A 20567-nucleotide genomic window follows, 5' to 3' on the forward strand; every position below is an offset into this window, starting at 1 on the left:
GAAAGCAATGCATTAAAAAAATAATCATCAAACAGAAATCCCCTATGCTATGCTAAGTCCTGTAAAATAGTGACGCTTAGCGGTTGTTCTAGGAAATGCGCCCGTGCACGTACGGAGCGAGCGACCGCGGAAGTGACACGTTTTCTATTTATGTGAGGTAAAGATGTCAGAGAGCAGCCACATAGCTGCGAAGCGATGCGATTCTGCATGTGTATCTGCCGTTAGCATGGAGGCTATCTCAGCTCTGACGGAGCTGGATGATCTGGAGCGTGTCTACCAGCAGTTCTGCACCGAGGAGGTGAGAATTCACCCAGTGGGCAAGCTGTAGGGATGCAAAGATGTACCCCTAGACTGTGTTAGCATAGCTAGCTAAACCAGAAGCATCCTTCTCTGTCGTAATACATTTACATTTTAGTCATTTAGCAGACGCTCTTATCCAGAGCGACTTACAGGAGCATACTCTATCTGCCTTAGAAACTGTGTGGTTCAAGCCCTGAATGCTGATGGGCCGTATACCACGGGTATGACAAAAAAAAAACTGTTTGACTGTTCTAATTACGTTGGTAACCAGTTTATGATAGCAATAAGGCACCTCGGGGGTCTGTGGTATATGGCCAATATACCACGGCTAAGGACTGTGTCCAGGCACTCTGCGTTGCGTTTAAGAACAGCCCTTAGCCGTGGTATATTGGTTATATATCAAATCTCCTCGGACCTTATTGCTTAATTATCCATTGCCTTTATATATTGAAGAGGAATTACCCATTAAAGCTATAATGCCTGAAACCACAGAGCGCTGTGTGTGAGAGAGAGACTGATGGTCTTTGTGTGTTCGTCTACCACAGAAAGAGGTGGAGACTGAGCTGGAGAAGCTGGTTTGGCAGCAGGGGAACATTGACACCAAGATGCTCGCTCTTCAAAGGATGGGGTAAGTGTGTGTACTTTAGAGAGGCAGAGAGAAGTTTCACTGTCTATGAGTACATACCCTACATCCCAATAATCTAGAGAGGTTTCCTTTCCTTATCTCCTTTCCTTCATTTGCACTGGCGTGGAAGAGATGGACTCTGGGGAAAGCGATATCTGGTAGACATTCACCACTGTGCTTTCAACAATTTCAGATCATTATAGATGAAGGGAAGGAGATTAGTTGTGGAAGCTACTGTAGACTATTGAGATAAATACCATGTCTAATCCAATATAAATTCTCCTGTCACGTTGTCCCCCAGGCCCAACCTGCAGCTGATAGGAGGAGATGCCAGTCAGCTGTCTGGCATGATTACCTTCACCTGCAGCCTGGCAGAGAATGTCAGCAGCAAAGTCCGCCAGCTAGACCTGGCAAAGGTACTGTCTACAGACATGCTCTTTACACACATAGACTCACTCAAAGAAAGCACGTTTCCATCCACAGTTTTTATGGGAGTAAAGTCATACCGTGTAAAAAAATGTATGACAGCTGTGATGGAAACAGGACGTTTCAGTACAATTTCGACATGGTGGATCTTTTTGTGTCGGTAAAAATAATTATACATTTACGTCATTTAGCAGACGCTCTTATCCAGAGCGACTTACAGTTAGTAAGTGCATACATTTTTCATACTGGCCCCCCGTGGGAAACGAACCCACAACCCTGGCGTTGCAAGCGCCATGCTCTACCAACTGAGCTACAGGGGACCTGTAGAAATGGCGATGAAAATGTGCAAAAATATTGATATTAGCTGCTGCTGTGGCCTGTGTGCCCACTGGCCACTACCACATATCTACAACACAAAATCCATGTGTACGTGTGTGTATAGTGCGTATGTTATAGTGTGTGTGTATGCATGTGTCTGTGCCTGTGTTTGTCTCTTCACAGTCCCCGCTGTTATGTAAGGTGTGTTTTTATTTGTTTTTTAAATAAAATTGTACTGCTTGCATGAGTTACTTGATAGAGTTCAATGTAGTCATGGCGCTATGTAGTACTGTGCACTTCCCATAGTCTGTTCTGGACTTGGGGTCTGTGAAGAGACCTCTGGTGGCATGTCTTGTGGGGTATGCAAGGGTGTCCGAGCTGTGTGCCAGTAGTTCAAACAGACAGCTCAGTGCATCCAACGTGTCAATACCTCTCACAAATACAAGTAGTGATGAAGTCAATCTCTCCTCCACTCTGAGCCAGGAGAGATTGACATGCATATTATTAATGTTAGCTCTCTGTGTACATCCAAGGGCCAGCCGTGCTACCCTGTTCTGAGCCAATTGCAATTATCCTAAGTCCCTCTTTGTGCACCTGACCACACGACTGAACAGTAGTCCATGTGCGACAAAACTAGGACCTGTAGGACCTGCCTTGTTGATAGTGCTGTTAAGAAGGCAGAGAAACACTTTCTAATGGATCGACTTCTCCCCTTCTTAGCTACTGTTGTATCAATATGTTTTGACCATGACAGTTTACAATCCAGGGTTACTCCAAGCAGTTTTGTCTCCTCAACTTGCTCAATTTCCACATTATTTAGTTGAGGTTTAGGGTTTGGCAAATTATTTGTCCCAAATACAATGCTTTTAGTTTTAGAAATATTTAGCTTCCCTGGGGAATTCCTGATTCTACCTGGATTATGTTGGAGAGGCTTCCATTAAAGAACACCCTCTGTGTTCTGTTAGACAGGTAACTCTTTATCCACAATATAGCAGGGGGTGTAAAGCCATAACACATACATTTTTTCCAGCAGCAGACTAGGATTGATAATGTCAAAAGCCTCACTGAAGTCTAACAAAACAGCCACCACAATATTTTTATCATCAATTTCCCTCAGCCAATCATCAGTCATTTGTGTAAGTACTGTGCTTGTAGAATGTTCTTTCCTATAAGCGTGCTGAAAGTCTGTTGCCAATTTGTTTACTGTAAAATAGCATTGTATCTGGTCAAACACACATTTTTCCAAAAGTTTACTAAGGGTTGGTAAAAGGCTGATTGGTCGGCTATTTGAGCCAATAAAGGGGGCTTTACTATTCTTTTTTTTTTTTAATTCTTTTTTGCTTTACTATTCTTAGGTAGCGGAATGACTTTTGCTTCCCTCCAGGCCTGAGGGCACATACTTTCTAGTAGGCTTAAATTGAAGATCTGGCAAATAGGAGTGGCAATATCGTCCACTATTATCCTCAATAATTTTCCATCGAAGTTGTCAGATCCCGGTGGCTTGTCAATGTTGATAGACAACAATACTTTTTTCACCTCTTCCACACACACTTTACGGAATTACAATGCTTGTCTTTATTAATTTGGTCAGATATACTTGGATGTGTAGTGTCAGTGTTTGTTGCTGGCATGTCATGCCTTAGTTTGCTAATCTTGCCAATTAAAAAATAATTAAAGTAGTTGGCAATATCAGTGAGTTTTGAGATGAATGAGCCATCTGATTCAATGAATGATGGAGCTGAGTTTGCCTTTTTGCCCAACATTTCATTTAAGGTGCTCCAAAGCTTTTTACTATCATTCTTTGTAATTTATCTTTGTTTCATAGTGTAGTTTCTTCTTCTTTTTTATTCAGTTTAGTCACATGATTTCTCAATTTGCAGTACGTTTGCCAATCGGTTGTGCAGCCAGACTTATTTGCCATTCCTTATTTGCCATCCCTCTCAACCATACAATTTTTCAATTCCTCATCAATCCACAGAGATGTAATAGTTTTTACAGTCATTTTCTAAATGGTGCATGCTTATTAGTAACCGGGATAAGCAATTTCATAAATGTGTCAAGTGCAGCATCTGGTTGCTCCTCATTACACACCACAGACCAACAAATATTATTTACATCAACAACATAGGAATCACTACAAAACGTGTTGTATGACCTCTTACACACTATATTAGGCCCACTCCTTGGAACTTTGGTTTTCCCAGATATGGCTACTATATTTTGATCACAACATCTGATGGATTTGGATACGGCTTTAAAGCAAATTTCTGCAGCATTAGTAAAGATGTGATCAATACATGTTGACAATTACATTCCTGTGCTGTTTGTAACTACCCTGGTAGGTTGACTGATAACCTGAACCAGGTTGCAGGCACTAGTTACAGTTTGAAGTTTACAGACAGACTATTTCACTTATAATTCACTGTATCACAATTCCAGTGGGTCAGAAGTTTACATACATGAAGTTGACTGTGCCTTTAAACAGTTTGGAAAATTCCAGAAAATGAGGTTATTGCTTTAGAAGCTTCTGATAGGCTAATTCAAATCAAATCAAATCAAATGTTATTGGTCACATGCGCCGAATACAACAGGTGCAGACATTACAGTGAAATGCTTACTTACAGCCCTTAACCAACAGTGCATTTATTTTAAACAAAAAAAGTAAGAATAAAACAACAACAAAAAAAAGTGTTCATCATTTGAGTCAATTGGAGTTGTACCTGTGGATGTATTTCAAGGCCTACCTTCAAACTCAGTGCCTCTTTGCTTGACATCATGGGAAAATCAAAAGAAATCAGCCAAGACCTCAGAAAACAAATTGTAGACCTCCACAAGTCTGGTTTATCCTTGGGAGCAATTTCCAAATGCCTGAAGGTACCACGTTCATCTGTACAAACAATAGTACGCAAGTATAAACACCATGGGTGGCAGCATCATGCTGTGGGGGGGCTTTGCTGCAGGAGGGACTGGTGCACTTCACAAAATAGATGGCATCATGAGGAAGACATCTCAAGACATCAGTCAGGAAGTTAAAGCTTGGTCGCAAATGGGTCTTCCAAATGGACAATGACCCCAAGCATACTTCCAAAGTTGTGGCAAAATGGCTTAAGGACAACAAAGTCAAGGTATTGGAGTGGCCATCACAAAGCCCTGACCTCAATCCTATAGAAAATCTGTGGGCAGAACTGAAAAGGCGTGTGCGAGCAAGGAGGCCTACAAACCTGACTCAGTTACACCATCTCTGTCAGGAGGAATGGCTCAAAATTCACCCAACTTATTGTGGGAAGCTTGTGGAAGGCTATCCTAAACGTTTGACCCAAGTTAAACAATTTAAAGGCAATGCTACCAAATACTAATTGAGTGTATGTAACCTTCTGACCCACTTGGAATGTGATGAAAGAAATAAAAGCTGAAATAAATCATTCTCTCTACTATTATTCTGACATTTCACATTCTTAAAATAAAGTGGTGATCCTAACTGACCTAGGATTAAATGTCAGGAATTGTGGAAAAACTGAGTTTAAATGTATTTGGCTAAGGTGTATGTAAACCTCTGACTTCAACTGTATATATCTTCTTTAGGCAGATTTTTGAATATTCGCATAAAAATCTGTCATCAATTGGATGGAAACCTAGCTAATCACACACTTACTGTATGTATGTAAACAAATCAGCATTATAGGCCGTTAAGAGAGGGATTAGGATATAAAATGGTGTTCCTATCAGCTCCAATGAGTGATGTAATGACGCGCTGTTTGTACGTGTGTTTACAGACCCGGCTTTATAAGGTTATCCAGCGGGCTGATGACATCCTGGACCTGAAGTTCTGCACAGACGGCGTTCAGACGGCGCTACACAATGAGGACTATGAACAGGCTGCCGCCCACATCCACCGCTATCTCTCTCTCGACCAATCAGTCATTGAGCTAAGCCGCCAGGGAGAAGAAAGTAAGGGTGCCCCTATGTTCCACCACACCTCACAACTAGGGTTGTAAAATTCCAGGAACTTTCAATAATAAGCAGGAAATCCAGAATCCTCCAACCAGGATTTCTGGAAAACCAGGGAATTTATTGAAAGTTCACGTAATTTTGCAACCCTACTCACAACACACTTCCTGATAGCGCAGAGGTGGGTAATCATTTTGTCTCGAGGGCCGCATTGAGATTTCTAAATTTAACTGAGGGATGCAGTTTTTTTGGGATCGATTTTTTTTTAATCAAGATAAATTATTAGTAGTTATTTAAAAATAGAACGGTCCATTATCATTTCTACATACAGTCGTGGTCAAAAGTTTTGAGAATAACACAAGTATTGATCTTTCTCAAAGTTTTCTGCCTCAGTGTTGATGATGGCAATTTGCATATACTCCAGAATGTCTTTTTTTTTTTTTTTTTGTCATTTAGCAGACGCTCTTATCCAGAGCGACTTACAGTTAGTGAATACATATTTTTTTTATACTGCCCCCCCGTGGGAATCGAACCCACAACCCTGGCGTTGCAAACGCCATGCTCTATCAACTGAGCTACATCCCTGCCGGCCATTCCCTCCCCTACCCTGGACGACACTGGGCCAATTGTGCGCCGCCCATGAGTCTCCCGGTCGCGGTCGGCTGCGACAGAGCCTGGATTCGAACCAGGATCTCTAGTGGCACAGTTAGCACTGCGATGCAGTGCCTTAGACCACTGCGCCACTCAGGAGTGATCAGATGAATTGCAATGAAAATTAACTTAATCCCCAAAAAACTTTTTCACTGCATTTCAGCCCTGCCACAAAAGGACCAGCTGCCATCGTGTCAGTGATTGTCTCGTTAACACAGGTGAGAGTGTTGACGAGGACAAGGCTGGAGATCACTCTGTCATGCTGATTGAGTCAGAATAACAGACTAGAAGCTTTAAAAGGAGGGTGGTGCTTGAAATCATTGTTCTTCCTCTGTCAACCATGGTTACCTGCAAGGAAACACGTGCCGTCATCATTGCTTTGCACAAAAAGTGCTTCTCAGGCAAGGATATTGCTGCTAGTATGATTGCACCTAAATCAACCATTTATCGGATCATCAAGAACTTCAAGGAGAGAGGTTCAGTTGTTGTGAAGAAGGCGTCAGGGCACCCAAGAAAGTCCAGCAAGTGCCAGGACCATCTCCTAAAGTTGATTCAGCTGCGGGATCGGAGCACCACCAGTGCAGAGCTTGCTCAGGAATGGCAGTAGGCAGGTGTGAGTGCATCTGCACGCACAGTGAGGCGAATACTTTTGGAGGATGACCTGGTGTCAAGAAGGGCAGCAAAGAAGCCACTTCTCTCCAGGAAAAACATCAGGGACAGACTGATACTCTGCAAAAGGTACAGGGATTGGACTGCTGAGGACTGGGGTAGAGTCATTTTCTCTGATTAAACCCCCTTTCCGATTGTTTGGGCCATCCGGAAAACACCTTGTCCGGAGAAGACAAGGTGAGCGCTACCATCAGTCCTGTGTCATGCCAACAGTAAAGCATCCTGAGAAATTCATGTGTGGGGTTGCTTCTCAGCCAAGGGAGTGGGCTCACTCACAATTTTGCCTAAGAATACAGCATTGAATAAAGAATGGTACCAACACATCCTCCGAGAGCAACTTCTCCCAACCATCCAAGAACAGTTTGGTGATGACCAATGCCTTTTCCAGCATGATGGAGCACCTTGCCATAAGGCAAAAGTGTTAACTAAGTGGCTCGGGGAACAAAACATCAACATTTTGGGTCCATGGCCAGGAAACTCCCCAGACCTTAATCCCATTGAGAACTTGTGGTCGATCCTCGAGGCGGGTGGACAAACAAAAATTTCTGACAAACTCCAAGCATTGATTATGCAAGAATGGGCTGCCATCAGTCAGGATGTGGCCCAGAAGTTAATTGACAGCATGCCAGGACGGATTGCAGAGGTCTTGAAAAAGAAGGGTCAATACTGCAAATATTGACACTCTGCATAAACTGAATGTCATTGTCAATGAAAGCCTTTGACACTTATGGAATACTTGTAATTATACTTCAGTGTACCATAGTAACTACTGACATAAAGATCTAAGAACACTGAAGCAGCAAACTTTGTGGAGACCAATACTTGTGTCATTCTCAACTTTTGACCACGACTGTACTTTTATCTGGTTTTAGACGTTCATTGTAGCCTGGAGTAGTTTTTTAATCCAAAATAATATTTTGTAGGGATGCACCTATGTGGGATTTGTTCATTTGATGGCCTTTCTAACCATTCTAGCACAGATACAAACTGCAACTAAGTTTTGATGTTCATAAGGGTAATAAGAAAATATGTCAAATGACTTGAACATGGGAAAGGTGTAAAACCTTTTAACAAAGTTACTGAAATGCATCAGAAAGGTATTGGAAAGTTCAGGAAATCAGGGAAGCTCATCAGGTAATGTGCAGAAAGTAAGACCTGCATTGCTTTCAATTGCGTTTTTGTCACAGTCCCTTCTAACGTGTTCTGTGCGGTTTGTGATACTATCTTCTGCTCAGGCAGTGCTGTGGACGCTAGCCTGGCCATGCTTCAAGAGGCAGAGCAGCGATTGAAAGTCCTTGTTGCTGAGAGACTGGATGAGGCTGTTACCAGGGGTGATCTGGCGCAGGTGGAAAGATTCTTTAAAATCTTCCCTCTGCTTGGCCTCCACGAGCAAGGTCTGGCTCGCTTTGGCCAGTACCTCTGCAGCCAGGTGAGTGGGGTTGTCCATGCAATAGTGTATGTGTGAGCATCTATGCTTGTGCATTTGTTTATCTTCACAGTTGTTTATTTCTCTCCCTCAGCTGGCCTCTAAAGCAGATGAGAACCTGCTCTTGGCTGTGGGAGGAGAGCTGGGAGAGAGGAGAGCTGCTCTGGTCTTTGCTGACACCCTGACTCTGCTGCTGGAGGGTGAGAGACTGACCATGATGATTGTGTGTCATTTTAGACGCGTCTGTAAACGTGTTGGTTTGTATAGAATTGGTTGAGAAATATTTTGTGTGTTTCAGGCATAGCTCGTGTTGTGGAGACCCACCAGCCCATCGTAGAGACGTACTACGGTCCAGGCTACCTGTATACTCTCATCACTCACCTGCAGCAGGAGTGTGACCGACAGGCCCAGAAAGTAGTTGACAAGTTCATCCAACAGAGAGACTACCACAACAAGGTCTGTGTGTAAATTGCATTCAATTAATGAGATCTTTCTATTACAGACTATATTAAGAATGTGTTATTAAATGGAATGTCTCTGCTTGCAGTTTCAGACCGTCCAGAGCAGCATGATGAAGAGTGTGCCCACTGAGAGGATTGAACCCAGGTCAGTGGGAGAGTTCAGCCTACTTAGCAGCATTACTCAATGTTCTTTTTTGGTGTAGAGGACAATGCATGTGTACTATGCGTATTTATGTTGCATTTCACCTGTGTTTAACCTGTGTGTGTAGGGAGCTGGATCCTGTGTTACTGGAAGTCACTCTGATGAATGCCAGGTCGGAGCTTTACTTACGGTTCCTGCGCCGTCGCATGATGGCCGACTTCGAGGTTGGGGATGCTACGGCAACACCTGGCATCGTCCAAGGTAAGACACCCAACACACACACACTTATAAAACCCTGTACACACTTTGTTGACTGTGTTAGTAAGTTTGGCTGTCTTTGTTTCTTGCTACAGAGCACAAGCATAATGTGGAGAAACTGCTGAAACACTGCATGCTGGGCCAGCTCATGCAGGAGCTGATTGGCTACTACATTCCAATGGAGGAGTACTACATGAGGGAGACCGTCAGCAAGGTTAGCCAGCACTTCTAACTATACAGCAGGGGTTTCATTTAGCCCTGAATCAGCCCCTCATTAGAAGGAAAATAATGAAAACCAGCAATGCTGTCGACCTCAACCCCGGATTTGAATACCCTTGATACACAGTATACATATGTAACCACATAATAGTAATAATGATTATATTCTTTCCCTTTGCCCCTCTCTTCTCAGGCTGTGGCTATGGATACATATGAGAAGGGTCAGCTGACGTCCAGCATGGTGGATGACTGTTTCTACATTGTGAAGAAGTGCATCAGCAGAGCCCTGTCCAGCTCCAGCATTGACTGCCTGTGTGCAATGATCAACCACTCAACCTCAGTGCTAGAGTCTGACTTTAGGTAGACTGTAGACACACACACTGCATCAACTATTTGAACACTCATTTGAAACTCCTTCTAGCTCTCACACCTTACTTTTTCTCTCCGTCTTCCACCAATCCATGCTTCTCTCCCCCCCCCCCCCTCCCTTTCTCTCCGTCTCTCTCAGGGAGGTGTTGTATAATAAGCTGAGGCAGGGCTTCCCTGCGACCACGCTGCAGGACATCCAGCGTGGGGTGAGCAGTGCAGTGAGTCTGATGCAGAGCAGCCTGCAGCAGGGCAAGTTCAACAACCTGGGCATCGACAGCGCAGAGGTCGCCAAGGCTGCCTTCCTGGTGAGGGACTTGTGTACACACACACACACAAACACTTACCAACACACACAAACACTTACCAACACACTGAGCATTGAATGCACAGAACATGCCAAGGCATCGTCCCTGGTAAGAAACACGCACACTCTAAAACACAAGCTGGTCACAGAGAGCACACTAAGGCAGCATTCCTGATGATCAACACGGAACAGGCAACAGACAGACAGATACATTCACTCACCCCTAACAGAACAGCGCCGGAAGAAGATGGCTGCCGTTTTACAGCCGTTTTACAGCCCTCTAACCAATTGTACTATTATGTGTGTTTTTCCGCGTTATTTGTAATTTATTTTGTACATAATGTTTATGCCATCGTCTCTTATAACCAAAGAGAGCTTCTGGATATCAGGACAGCGATTACTCACCTCGCGTTGGACGAACACTTTTTTTTCAACGAGGCGTTCGCGAAGGATATCCTACAGACACCCGACAAGGCCCAAATCCCCGTCATTCGCGTGAGGAAGAGACAGAGATACCGTGGACGTAGGTCGGGGTGCCTTGTAAAGATCCGACGGCGAACGAGTAAACTGCCTCTCCCATCAATCCTATTAGCCAACGTTCAAGCTTTGGATAATAAAATGGACGATTTAAGATTACGGTTATCCTACCAACGGGACATTAAAAACTGTAATATCTTATGTTTCACGGAGTCGTGGCTGAATGACAACAATGACAACATTCAGCTAGCAGGCTATACGCTACATCGGCAGGACAGAACGGCAGACTCGGGTAAGACGAGGGGTGGCGGTCTCTGTATTTTTGTAAACAACAGCTGGTGCACAAAATCAAATACTAAGGAAGTCTCAAGGTTTTGCTCGCCTGAGGTAGAGTATCTTATGATAAGCTGTAGACCACACTATTTACCAAGAGAGTTTTCATCTATACTTTTCATAGCTGTCTATTTACCACCACAAACCAATGCTGGCATTAAGATTGCACTGAATGAGTTGTACAAGGCCATTAATCAACAGGAAAACGCTCATCCAGATGCAGCGCTCCTAGTAGCAGGGGACTTTAATGCAGGGAAACTTAAATCCGTTCTACCTCATTTCTACCAGCATGTTAAATGTGCAACCAGAGGGGAAAAAACTCTAGACCACCTTTACTCCACACACAGAGACGCATACAAAGCTCTCCCTCGCCCTCCATTTGGCAAATCTGACCATAACTCTATCCTCCTGATTCCTGCTTATAAGCAAAAACTGAAGCAGGAAGCACCAGTGACTCGGCTAATAAAAAAGTGGTCAGATGACGCAGATGCTAAGCTACAGGACTGTTTTGCTAGCACAGACTGGAACATGTTCAGGGATTCTTCAGACAGCATTGAGGAGTACACCACATCAGTCACTGGCTTCATCAATAAGTGCATCGATGATGTCGTCCCCACAGTGACCGTACGTACATACCCCAACCAGAAGCCATGGATTACAGGAAACATCCGCACTGAGCTAAAGGGTAGAGCTGCCGCTTTCAAGGAACGGGACTCTAACCCGGACGCTTATAAGAAATCCCGCTATGACCTCCGACGAACCATCAAACAGGCAAAGAGTCAATACAGGTCTAAGATTGAATCATACTACACTGGCTCTGACGCTCGTCGGATGTGGCAGGGCTTGAAAACTATTACAGACTACAAAGGGAAGCACAGCCGCGAGCTGCCCAGTGACACAAGCCTACCAGACGAGCTAAACCACTTCTATGCTCGCTTCGAGGCAAGCAACACTGAAGCATGCATGAGAGCACCAGCTGTTCCGGACGACTATGTGATCACGCTCTCCGTAGCCGATGTGAGTAAGACTTTTAAGCAGGTCAACATTCACAAGGCCGCAGGGCCAGACGGATTACCAGGACGTGTACTCCGAGCATGTGCTGACCAACTGGCAAGTGTCTTCACTGACATTTTCAACATGTCCCTGACTGAGTCTGTAATACCAACATGTTTCAAGCAGACCACCATAGTCCCCGTGCCCAAGAACTCTAAGATAACCTGCCTAAATGACTACCGACCCGTGGCACTGACGTCTGTAGCCATGAAGTGCTTTGAAAGACTGGTCATGGCTCACATCAACAGCATAATCCCAGAAACCCTAGACCCACTCCAATTTGCATACCGCCCCAACAGATCCACAGATGATGCAATCTCTATCGCACTCCACACTGCCCTTTCCCACCTGGACAAGAGGAACACCTACGTGAGAATGCTATTCATTGACTACAGCTCAGCATTCAACACCATAGTGCCCTCAAAGCTCATCACTAAGCTAAGGATCCTGGGACTAAACACCTCCCTCTGCAACTGGATCCTGGACTTCCTGACGGGCCGCCCCCAGGTGGTAAGGGTAGGTAACAACACATCTGCCACACTGATCCTCAACACGGGGGCCCCTCAGGGGTGCGTGCTCAGTCCCCTCCTGTACTCTCTGTTCACCCATGACTGCATGGCCAGGCACGACTCCAACACCATCATTAAGTTTGCCGACGACACAACAGTGGTAGGCCTGATCACCGACAACGATGAGACAGCCTATAGGGAGGAGGTCAGAGATCTGGCCGTGTGGTGCCAGGACAACAACCTCTCCCTCAACGTGACCAAGACAAAGGAGATGATTGTGGACTACAGGAAAAAAAAGAGGACTGAGCACGCCCCCATTCTCATCGACGGGGCTGTAGTGGAACAGGTTGAGAGCTTCAAGTTCCTTGGTGTCCACATCACCAACGAACTATCATGGTCCAAACACACCAAGACAGTCGTGAAGAGGGCACGACAAAGCCTATTCCCCCTCAGGAGACTAAAAAGATTTGGCATGGGTCCTCAGATCCTCAAAAAATTCTACAGCTGCACCATCGAGAGCATCCTGACTGGTTGCATCACCGCCTGGTATGGCAACTGCTTGGCCTCTGACCGCAAGGCACTACAGAGGGTAGTGCGTACGGCCCAGTACATCACTGGGGCAAAGCTCCCTGCCATCCAGGACCTCTATACCAGGCGGTGTCAGAGGAAGGCCCTCAAAATTGTCAAAGACTCCAGTCACCCTAGTCATAGACTGTTCTCTCTGCTACCGCACGGCAAGCGGTACCGGAGTGCCAAGTCTAGGTCCAAAAGACTTCTCAACAGCTTCTACCCCCAAGCCATAAGACTCCTGAACAGCTAATCATGGCTACCCGGACTATTTGCACTGCCCCCCCACCCCATCCTTTTTACGCTGCTGCTACTCTGTTAAGTATTTATGCATAGTCACTTTAACTCTACCCACATGTACATATTACCTCAACTAGCCGGTGCCCCCGCACATTGACTATGCAACGGTACCCCCCTGTATATATAGCCTCCCTACTGTCACTTTATTCTATTGTATATATAGCCTCCCTACTGTCACTTTATTTTTTTACTTCTGCTCTTTTTTTCTCAACACTTTTTTGTTGTTGTTTTATTCTTACTTTTTTTGTTTAAAATAAATGCACTGTTGGTTAAGGGCTGTAAGTAAGCATTTCACTGTAATGTCTGCACCTGTTGTATTCGGCGCATGTGACCAATAAAATTTGATTTGATTTGATTTGACTCACACCCATCTTTCTTTCTATCCCAGGTGACTCTGAATAACGTGGAGGTGTGTAGTGAGAACATCACCACTCTGAAGAGGAACCTGGAGGTGAGTTAGGTGACTGTTTATATAATCTCTTTAGTTTTCTGATGAATAACATTTCAATAAGACACTATGTATAGTATACCACAGATAATGAAGTTTTCCCCTCTCTCTCTTTCTCAGAGTGATTGCTCCAAGTTGTTCACTCAGGGGGCGGGATCAGGAGAGCAAGCTAAGATTGACAGCTGTCTGTCAGACCTCGTCAACACGTCCAGCAAGTTCAAGGATCTCTTGCAGGTTGGAGGATACACAAATAAACTCAGATCAGAGAGACACATGATCTGTATCTGTGCAGTTGTGTTAAGGGGGTCTTTGACCTCATTGTACAATAAATAATAGTAACAGTAGTAGTACTAGCAGCAGCATTTATTTGTAAGTCACAGTGATAAACTGAATTGTGTACCAATTTACATGCATAGACAATATACAACTACAAAACCTCACCAGTGTGTCTAATCTGTATGGAGTAGAACTAACTCAGTTGTGACCCTCAGGAGGGCCTGACGGAGCTGAACACCACAGCCATCAAGCCTCAGGTCAAACCCTGGATCAGCAGCTTCCTGTCCATATCACACAACATAGAGGAGGTACACACACACACACACACACACACACACACATTTTACATTTACATTTTAGTCATTTAGCAGACGCTCTTATCCAGAGCGACTTACAGTTAGTGAGTGCATACATTTTTTTTTTTTTTTTTTTTTTTTTTTCACACACACATACTAGGCCACACCCTTTCACCGCAGTGTGTGACTGTGCTGTTTTGTTGTGCAGGAGGAGTTTAATGAGTACGAGGCCAACGACCCCTGGGTCCAGCAGCTCATCGTCAACCTCCAGCAGCTCATGGCAGAGTTCAAGGTAACCATACTTCTGCTTAGCCTCAGGAATACATCTCTTACATTAGCATTTTACAAACTCTTTCTTTTTCTCTTCTCCCCCTCTCTATAATCTCTCTCTCTTGTTCTATCAGGCGGGGCTCTCTTCAGTTATCTACGACACACTGACCAGCCTCATGACCAGTTTGGTCTCCATGGAGATGGAGAAGACGGTCCTGAAGTGCACCTTCAGCAGGGTGAGATATCCCAGGCCTGACCACAGGGTGGCATCACACCTACCGCATGCACATCTGTGATGTAATGAAAGAGGCCTTCTTTTAATGTTTTATTTATGATTCCAGAAGGATGGTAGATTAAGCTTTTTTCCCCTTGGCATCTGCCTCTTTAAGCGGTGTGTGTGTGCTGTAATTTAGTGCAACTACTAAATCATGTTATTGCAGGCCATGTATCAGCACTTTCTTTTTCTGGGATGTTCTCCATTTGATCCTTTTTGATGTGGTCTATGTTTAAATATTTAATTGCTTGTCTGGATTCCTTTTTTCTGTTTCATGCTCTTGATTTGAACCCCTTATTGCACCTGTCTCTTAGCTGGGAGGGCTTCAGTTTGATAAGGAGCTGCGTTCTCTGGTGGCCTACCTCACTACTGTCACCACCTGGACTATTAGGGACAAGTTTGCTCGGCTCACTCAGATGGCCACCATCCTCAACCTGGAGCGGGTAATCTGCAGTGTACACACACACACACACACACACACACATTTCTCAACCCACAAGCAATCCTCAACCCACAAGCAATCCTCAACCCACACACAATCACATAGATGGGGTCACATACTGTGCATTCGGAAAGTATTCAAACCCATTGACTTTTTCCACATTTTGTTACGTTACAGCCTTATTCTAAAATGTTTTTTTAAGAATCCTCATTAATCTACACACAATACCCCATAATGACAAAGCGAAAACAGGTTTTTAGAAATGTTTGCAAATGTATTAAAAATAAAAACAGAATTACCTTATTTACACAAGTATTCAGACCCTTTGCTATGAGACTAGAACTTGAGCTCAGGTGCATCCTGTTTCCATTGAACATCCTTGAGATGTTTCTACTCTACAACTTGATTGGAGTCCACCTGTGGTAAATTCAATTGATTGGACATGATTTGGAAAGGCACACATCTGTCTATATAAGGTCCCACAGTTGACGTCAGAGTAAAAACCAAGCCATGAGGTCAAAGGAATCGTCCGTAGAGCTCCGAGACAGGATTGTGTCGTGGCACAGATCTGGGGAAGGGTACCAAAAAATGTCTGCAGCATTGAAGGTCCCCAAGATCACAGTGGCCTCCATCATTCTTAAATGGAAGAAGTTTGAAACCACCAAGACTCTTCCTCAAGCTGGCCGCCTGGAAAAAACTGAGCAATCGGGGGAGAAGGGCCTTGGTCAGGGAGGTGACCAAGAACCCGATGGTCACTTTGACAGAGCTCCAGAGTTCCTCTGTGGAGATGGGAGAACCTTCCAGAAGGACAACCATCTCTGCAGCACTCCACCAATCAGGCCTTTATGGTAGAGTGGCGAGACGGAAGCCACTCCTCAGTAAGGCAGGACAGCCCACTTGGACAAGTCTCTGAATGTCCTTGAGTGGCCCAGCCAGAGCCCGTACTTAAACTCGATCGAACATCTCTGGAGAGACCTGAAAATTGCTGTGTAGCGACGCTCCCCATCCAACCTGACAGAGCTTGAGAGGATCTGCAGAGAAGAATGGGAGAAACTCCCCAAATACAGGTGTGCCAAGCTTGTAGCGTCATACCCAAGAAGACTCGAGGCTGTAACCGCTGCCAAAGTTGCTTCAACAAAGTACTGAGTAAAGGGTCTGAATACTTATGTAAATGTAATATTTCCGTTTTTAATTTTTAATAAATTTGCAAAAAAAACAAAAACCTGTTTTTGCTTTGTCATTATGGGGTATCGTGTGTAGATTGATTAGGAAAATTTTTTTTTAAATCAATTTTAAAATAAGGCTGTAACATAACAAAAGTCAAGGGGTCTGAATACTTTCTGAATGCACTATCTATTTACCACTGACCTCTCACTTTGTAGACTTTCATGTCTCTGTATACACAGGCCTGTTCTCAGAACTGTGTGTATGTTTTTGTGTGTCTAGGTAACAGAGATCCTGGATTACTGGGGCCCGAACTCTGGTCCTCTAACGTGGCGTCTGACCCCAGCGGAGGTCCGGCAGGTTCTGGCGCTCCGCATCGATTTCCGCAGTGAGGACATCAAGAGGCTCCGCCTCTAACCCTGCTACCCAGAGACTGTGCTGGTGCACATGTTACATGGGACTAGACTCATGCTGATTGGTCTTTGAGGAAAAAGAGGAGTGTGCAGGTGGATCCCCTGAGAGGAAGTCCCTGCTGCTTCTGACGTCTGCTGGCCTCATAACAGGAAGAGGTTGCCCCTAACTACAGATACAGGGATATATATTTGTTCAACCCCCAAATGGTTAGTTAGGTTTGAGGGTAGGGCGTTCTGATCCTAGATCTGTAGTTAATGCTACTTCTACCTCTAGCGGCCTCATCCAGCCAATCAGAGCTAGGAGTAACAGCAGTAATGGGATTGTGGAACAGTGGGATTATGGATTTTAGCCTTTTGGCTTGGATTAATAAATATTATGTAACATATTAAATGTAAAATATTAAAGTGTTCTCTCAAAGATGTGTTTTTTTGTCATTAATTTATATTGAAAGCCCAGCCTTTTAACGGAATCCATCATATTGAAACGGACAGACGAGCGCTATACTCTCTGGCGGAGAGCAGTGTGCCTATGTTTTCTGACACTGAAATGACCCAGTAATGAACATAGAATCCATTAAACTGACAGAACCAGGTCAGACGGCTGATCAAGACTCATCATTCAATATATAAATAACACATTTTAACTGATGACAAAGACCACTATCTTCTAGATTAGACTGTCTTAGAAAATGGAATTCTGTTTATCTGCTACTTTCCAATATTTCCTGACATGGTGTTCCATACATATGTAGATGGAAAAGTCTTAGGGCTAGATTCAATCCAATCTGCCCTTTTTGGCCATGCACCTTTTAAAGGCAATGTTTCCGTTTTCGTGGAGACCGCATTCACGGTAAACGCTGCATATGTCGGCTCAATCGGAAATTATCTTTAAATGTCAATGGCGCTATAACGCAGATTGGATTGAATCTAGGCCTTATGCTCTCATGAAGCATATAAGACCTGTTTTCAGTCTGAAATCTACCCCTGGACACTTCTGGTAGATCTGAGAGGATTAGACATGTAGGCAGTATGGAGGAAAGTCCACCGATCCAACCATAAGAGTCAATGGAGCTATTACCATATTGCACCCATCCGATCATTTCAGATCAATGAGAATATGAGAAGAGCTTGGGGGTTGATTTCAAACTAAGCACTGGGAAAAAGACAGACATGAAAAAGATTCTCAATATGGCCGTGGGAATAGTTAGGAAAAGTGTGGCTTTAATGTAAACACAACATTCGATTGGCTCAGCACAAACATTCCACATGAGAGAGCAACCAATAAACTACGGAGGAGGAAGGAGTGCAGAACAAAAACATTCACAGTAAAAAAAAAGAAATCTGGTATAATCATATATATACAGTACGGTGTTTAAGGTGAAAATGGAAAGGGGGATTGAGAGAAATGAGGAACGACACGTGATAGAGGGAGTATAGAGGGATGGGGGGATAGGATCTTCAGGTGAATGAGTGGAGAGCAGTACTTTTCCTCTGTGAAAAGAGAGAACGTGACAGCCGGGGTTTGACTGTGGCCTGCTCAGGGTTAAGAGGTCAGGGGGTAGGGGTTATGGTTAACCCAAACTCCCCACAGAGAGACTGCTGCTAAATTCCAACTCTACCCCAGCCCCTGCCGCTTTGGCACGCCTGTAGATCTAAAACTATTGGATATATATATATAAGCAATGTGGCAAAAATACCACCCACTCTATCAGAAGAGAAGGTGACGCAATTACCATATTGCCTAACCCATTCATGTCCTTGTACTATATTAAGTACAATATCAAACTGTGCCACTGAACAAATTCTATTTGGTGTTAATGCATTACATTTGGTGTCAACATAATTAGTACAAGTGTATAGACAGGCCACACTGACATTTTAAGATTGTCATTATCTATCATACTTCCAAAGTTGGGATTTTGAGACAATAAAAATCATTCAAATGACTTCAGCATATGTATTTTGAAATACATTTCAGAATTAAATTGTTTAAAAACATATAGTATTGTTCTTTGACCTGTTTAAGCCCAAATATGCCAAATAGATGATTCAACTCATTGTTGTTTGTGAACTACAGCCGTTTCTGTATTGTACTATACTTAGTCTTTGGACACATGGGGTTACTGTATTTTACACATTACACAAATCATGTCATGTTCAAATGATCAGATCTTAATACTTTTTGGTATATAGATTGTCCGGACCAATATAAATATGAAAACAATATCGAAATTATCCACACCCACTCTCTCACACACACACCCCAAGAGTACATGCAGTACTTGCAAATCCAATGGAGACTGCAGAGAGAAACATTTTACAACATTTTCTCTCTTTCTCAGATCTTAAACATGTTCAGATCATAATAATATTTGATATATAGCTATAAAAACAACATCTAAATAAATCCACAAACTCTCACACAGACAACCCTAGAGTATATGCAGTATAATTCAAATTCAATGGAGTCATTTTATCAGCGTATTCGTATCTTTCTCCCAAGCACACGTGTACACACACATACCACAGACATACACACACACACAGGTGTGCATTGACGTCTGTGGTGTGTGTACACGCGTGTGCTTGTGAGGAAGAGAAATAATTATGTAGCAGGCCTCACTCGCCATTGACTTACATTGGATTTGGTTATGCTGTATAATATACTCTAGGAGTGTCTGTAGATTTCTTTGGATATTGTTTTTAGATATATTGGTCGAGACAATTATTAAGATTTGAACATGTTTTAGATCTGAGAATCAGATAAAAATCTCATAAAATGACTCCATTGAATTTGCTTGTGAGATAGAGGGTGTGGATTTATTTAGATATAGTTTTTATATTTATATATTGGTCCAGACAATCTATATACCAAAAATGATTAAGATGTGAACATGTTTAAGATCTGAGAAAGAGGGAGAATGCTGTAAAATCACTCACTCTGCAGACTCTATTGACTTGTATTTGATTTGCTTATCCTGCATGCACTCTAGGGGTGTGTGTGTGGATTTCTTTAGATATTGTTTATATATATATATATATATATATATATATATATATTGGTCCGGACAATCTATATACCAAAAATGTAAAAGATCTGATCATTTTAACATGTATTCACAGGACTTGATTCATGAAATGTGTAAAAACAGTAACCCCATGTGTCCAAAGACTAAATATAGTACAATATCAAAAACTCACATTGTAGACAAACGCTTTGGCCGATGTAAAATAAATCTTCAGATTTGTCCATCAGTAAACTCAGAGAACATGTATACTAAAGGAAATTATACATTTCCGTTATGGATATGAAAAGGTTAAACCAATCAAATCCTTTCAAATCTACAGGAATGCCTAGAGGGGGGAGTATGGATGGATTTGGAATTTAGCATGCTTGCTCACAAGGGTCATCCTGAGCTAAGCACTGTGTGGCTTATCTAATCTACAAATTACCTCAACTTCCAAATAACTGAGCATTCACATATTAATGTTTTATTACATAAAGAGCACCTAGGAAGACCCTTTTGAACAAGCAGAGCGACTGGTCAGTGGTCTGTGGCTGTCCTCTCCTAAAACTACAAATATGTAAGGACTAGTGAGTGAAAACAACATGGTGGAAACCTATCCAG

The 20567-nt window shown here is 43.3% G+C and overlaps 1 protein-coding gene across 1 annotated transcript; it reads left to right on the forward strand.

Moving 5' to 3' along the window:
• Positions 1–163: 163 nt before the first annotated feature.
• On the forward strand, positions 164–17360 carry LOC311111497 (conserved oligomeric Golgi complex subunit 4-like; the record flags this gene model as incomplete). The annotated part of the gene is made up of 19 exons (XM_084154234.1): positions 164–298; positions 846–928; positions 1227–1341; positions 5443–5617; positions 8173–8366; positions 8458–8563; positions 8662–8819; positions 8911–8969; positions 9094–9227; positions 9320–9438; positions 9637–9803; positions 9952–10117; positions 13744–13806; positions 13924–14037; positions 14295–14387; positions 14584–14667; positions 14780–14881; positions 15234–15362; positions 16808–17360. The coding sequence occupies 19 exons, from the start codon at positions 164–166 to the stop codon at positions 16940–16942; spliced, it is 2331 nt and encodes a 776-aa protein (XP_084010360.1). The 3' UTR covers positions 16943–17360.
• Between the last annotated feature and the right edge of the window lie 3207 nt (positions 17361–20567).

The sequence above is a fragment of the Coregonus lavaretus genome, assembly GCF_964263955.1.
Source record: "Coregonus lavaretus genome assembly, chromosome: 37".
NCBI classification, from domain to species: Eukaryota; Metazoa; Chordata; class Actinopteri; order Salmoniformes; family Salmonidae; genus Coregonus; species Coregonus lavaretus.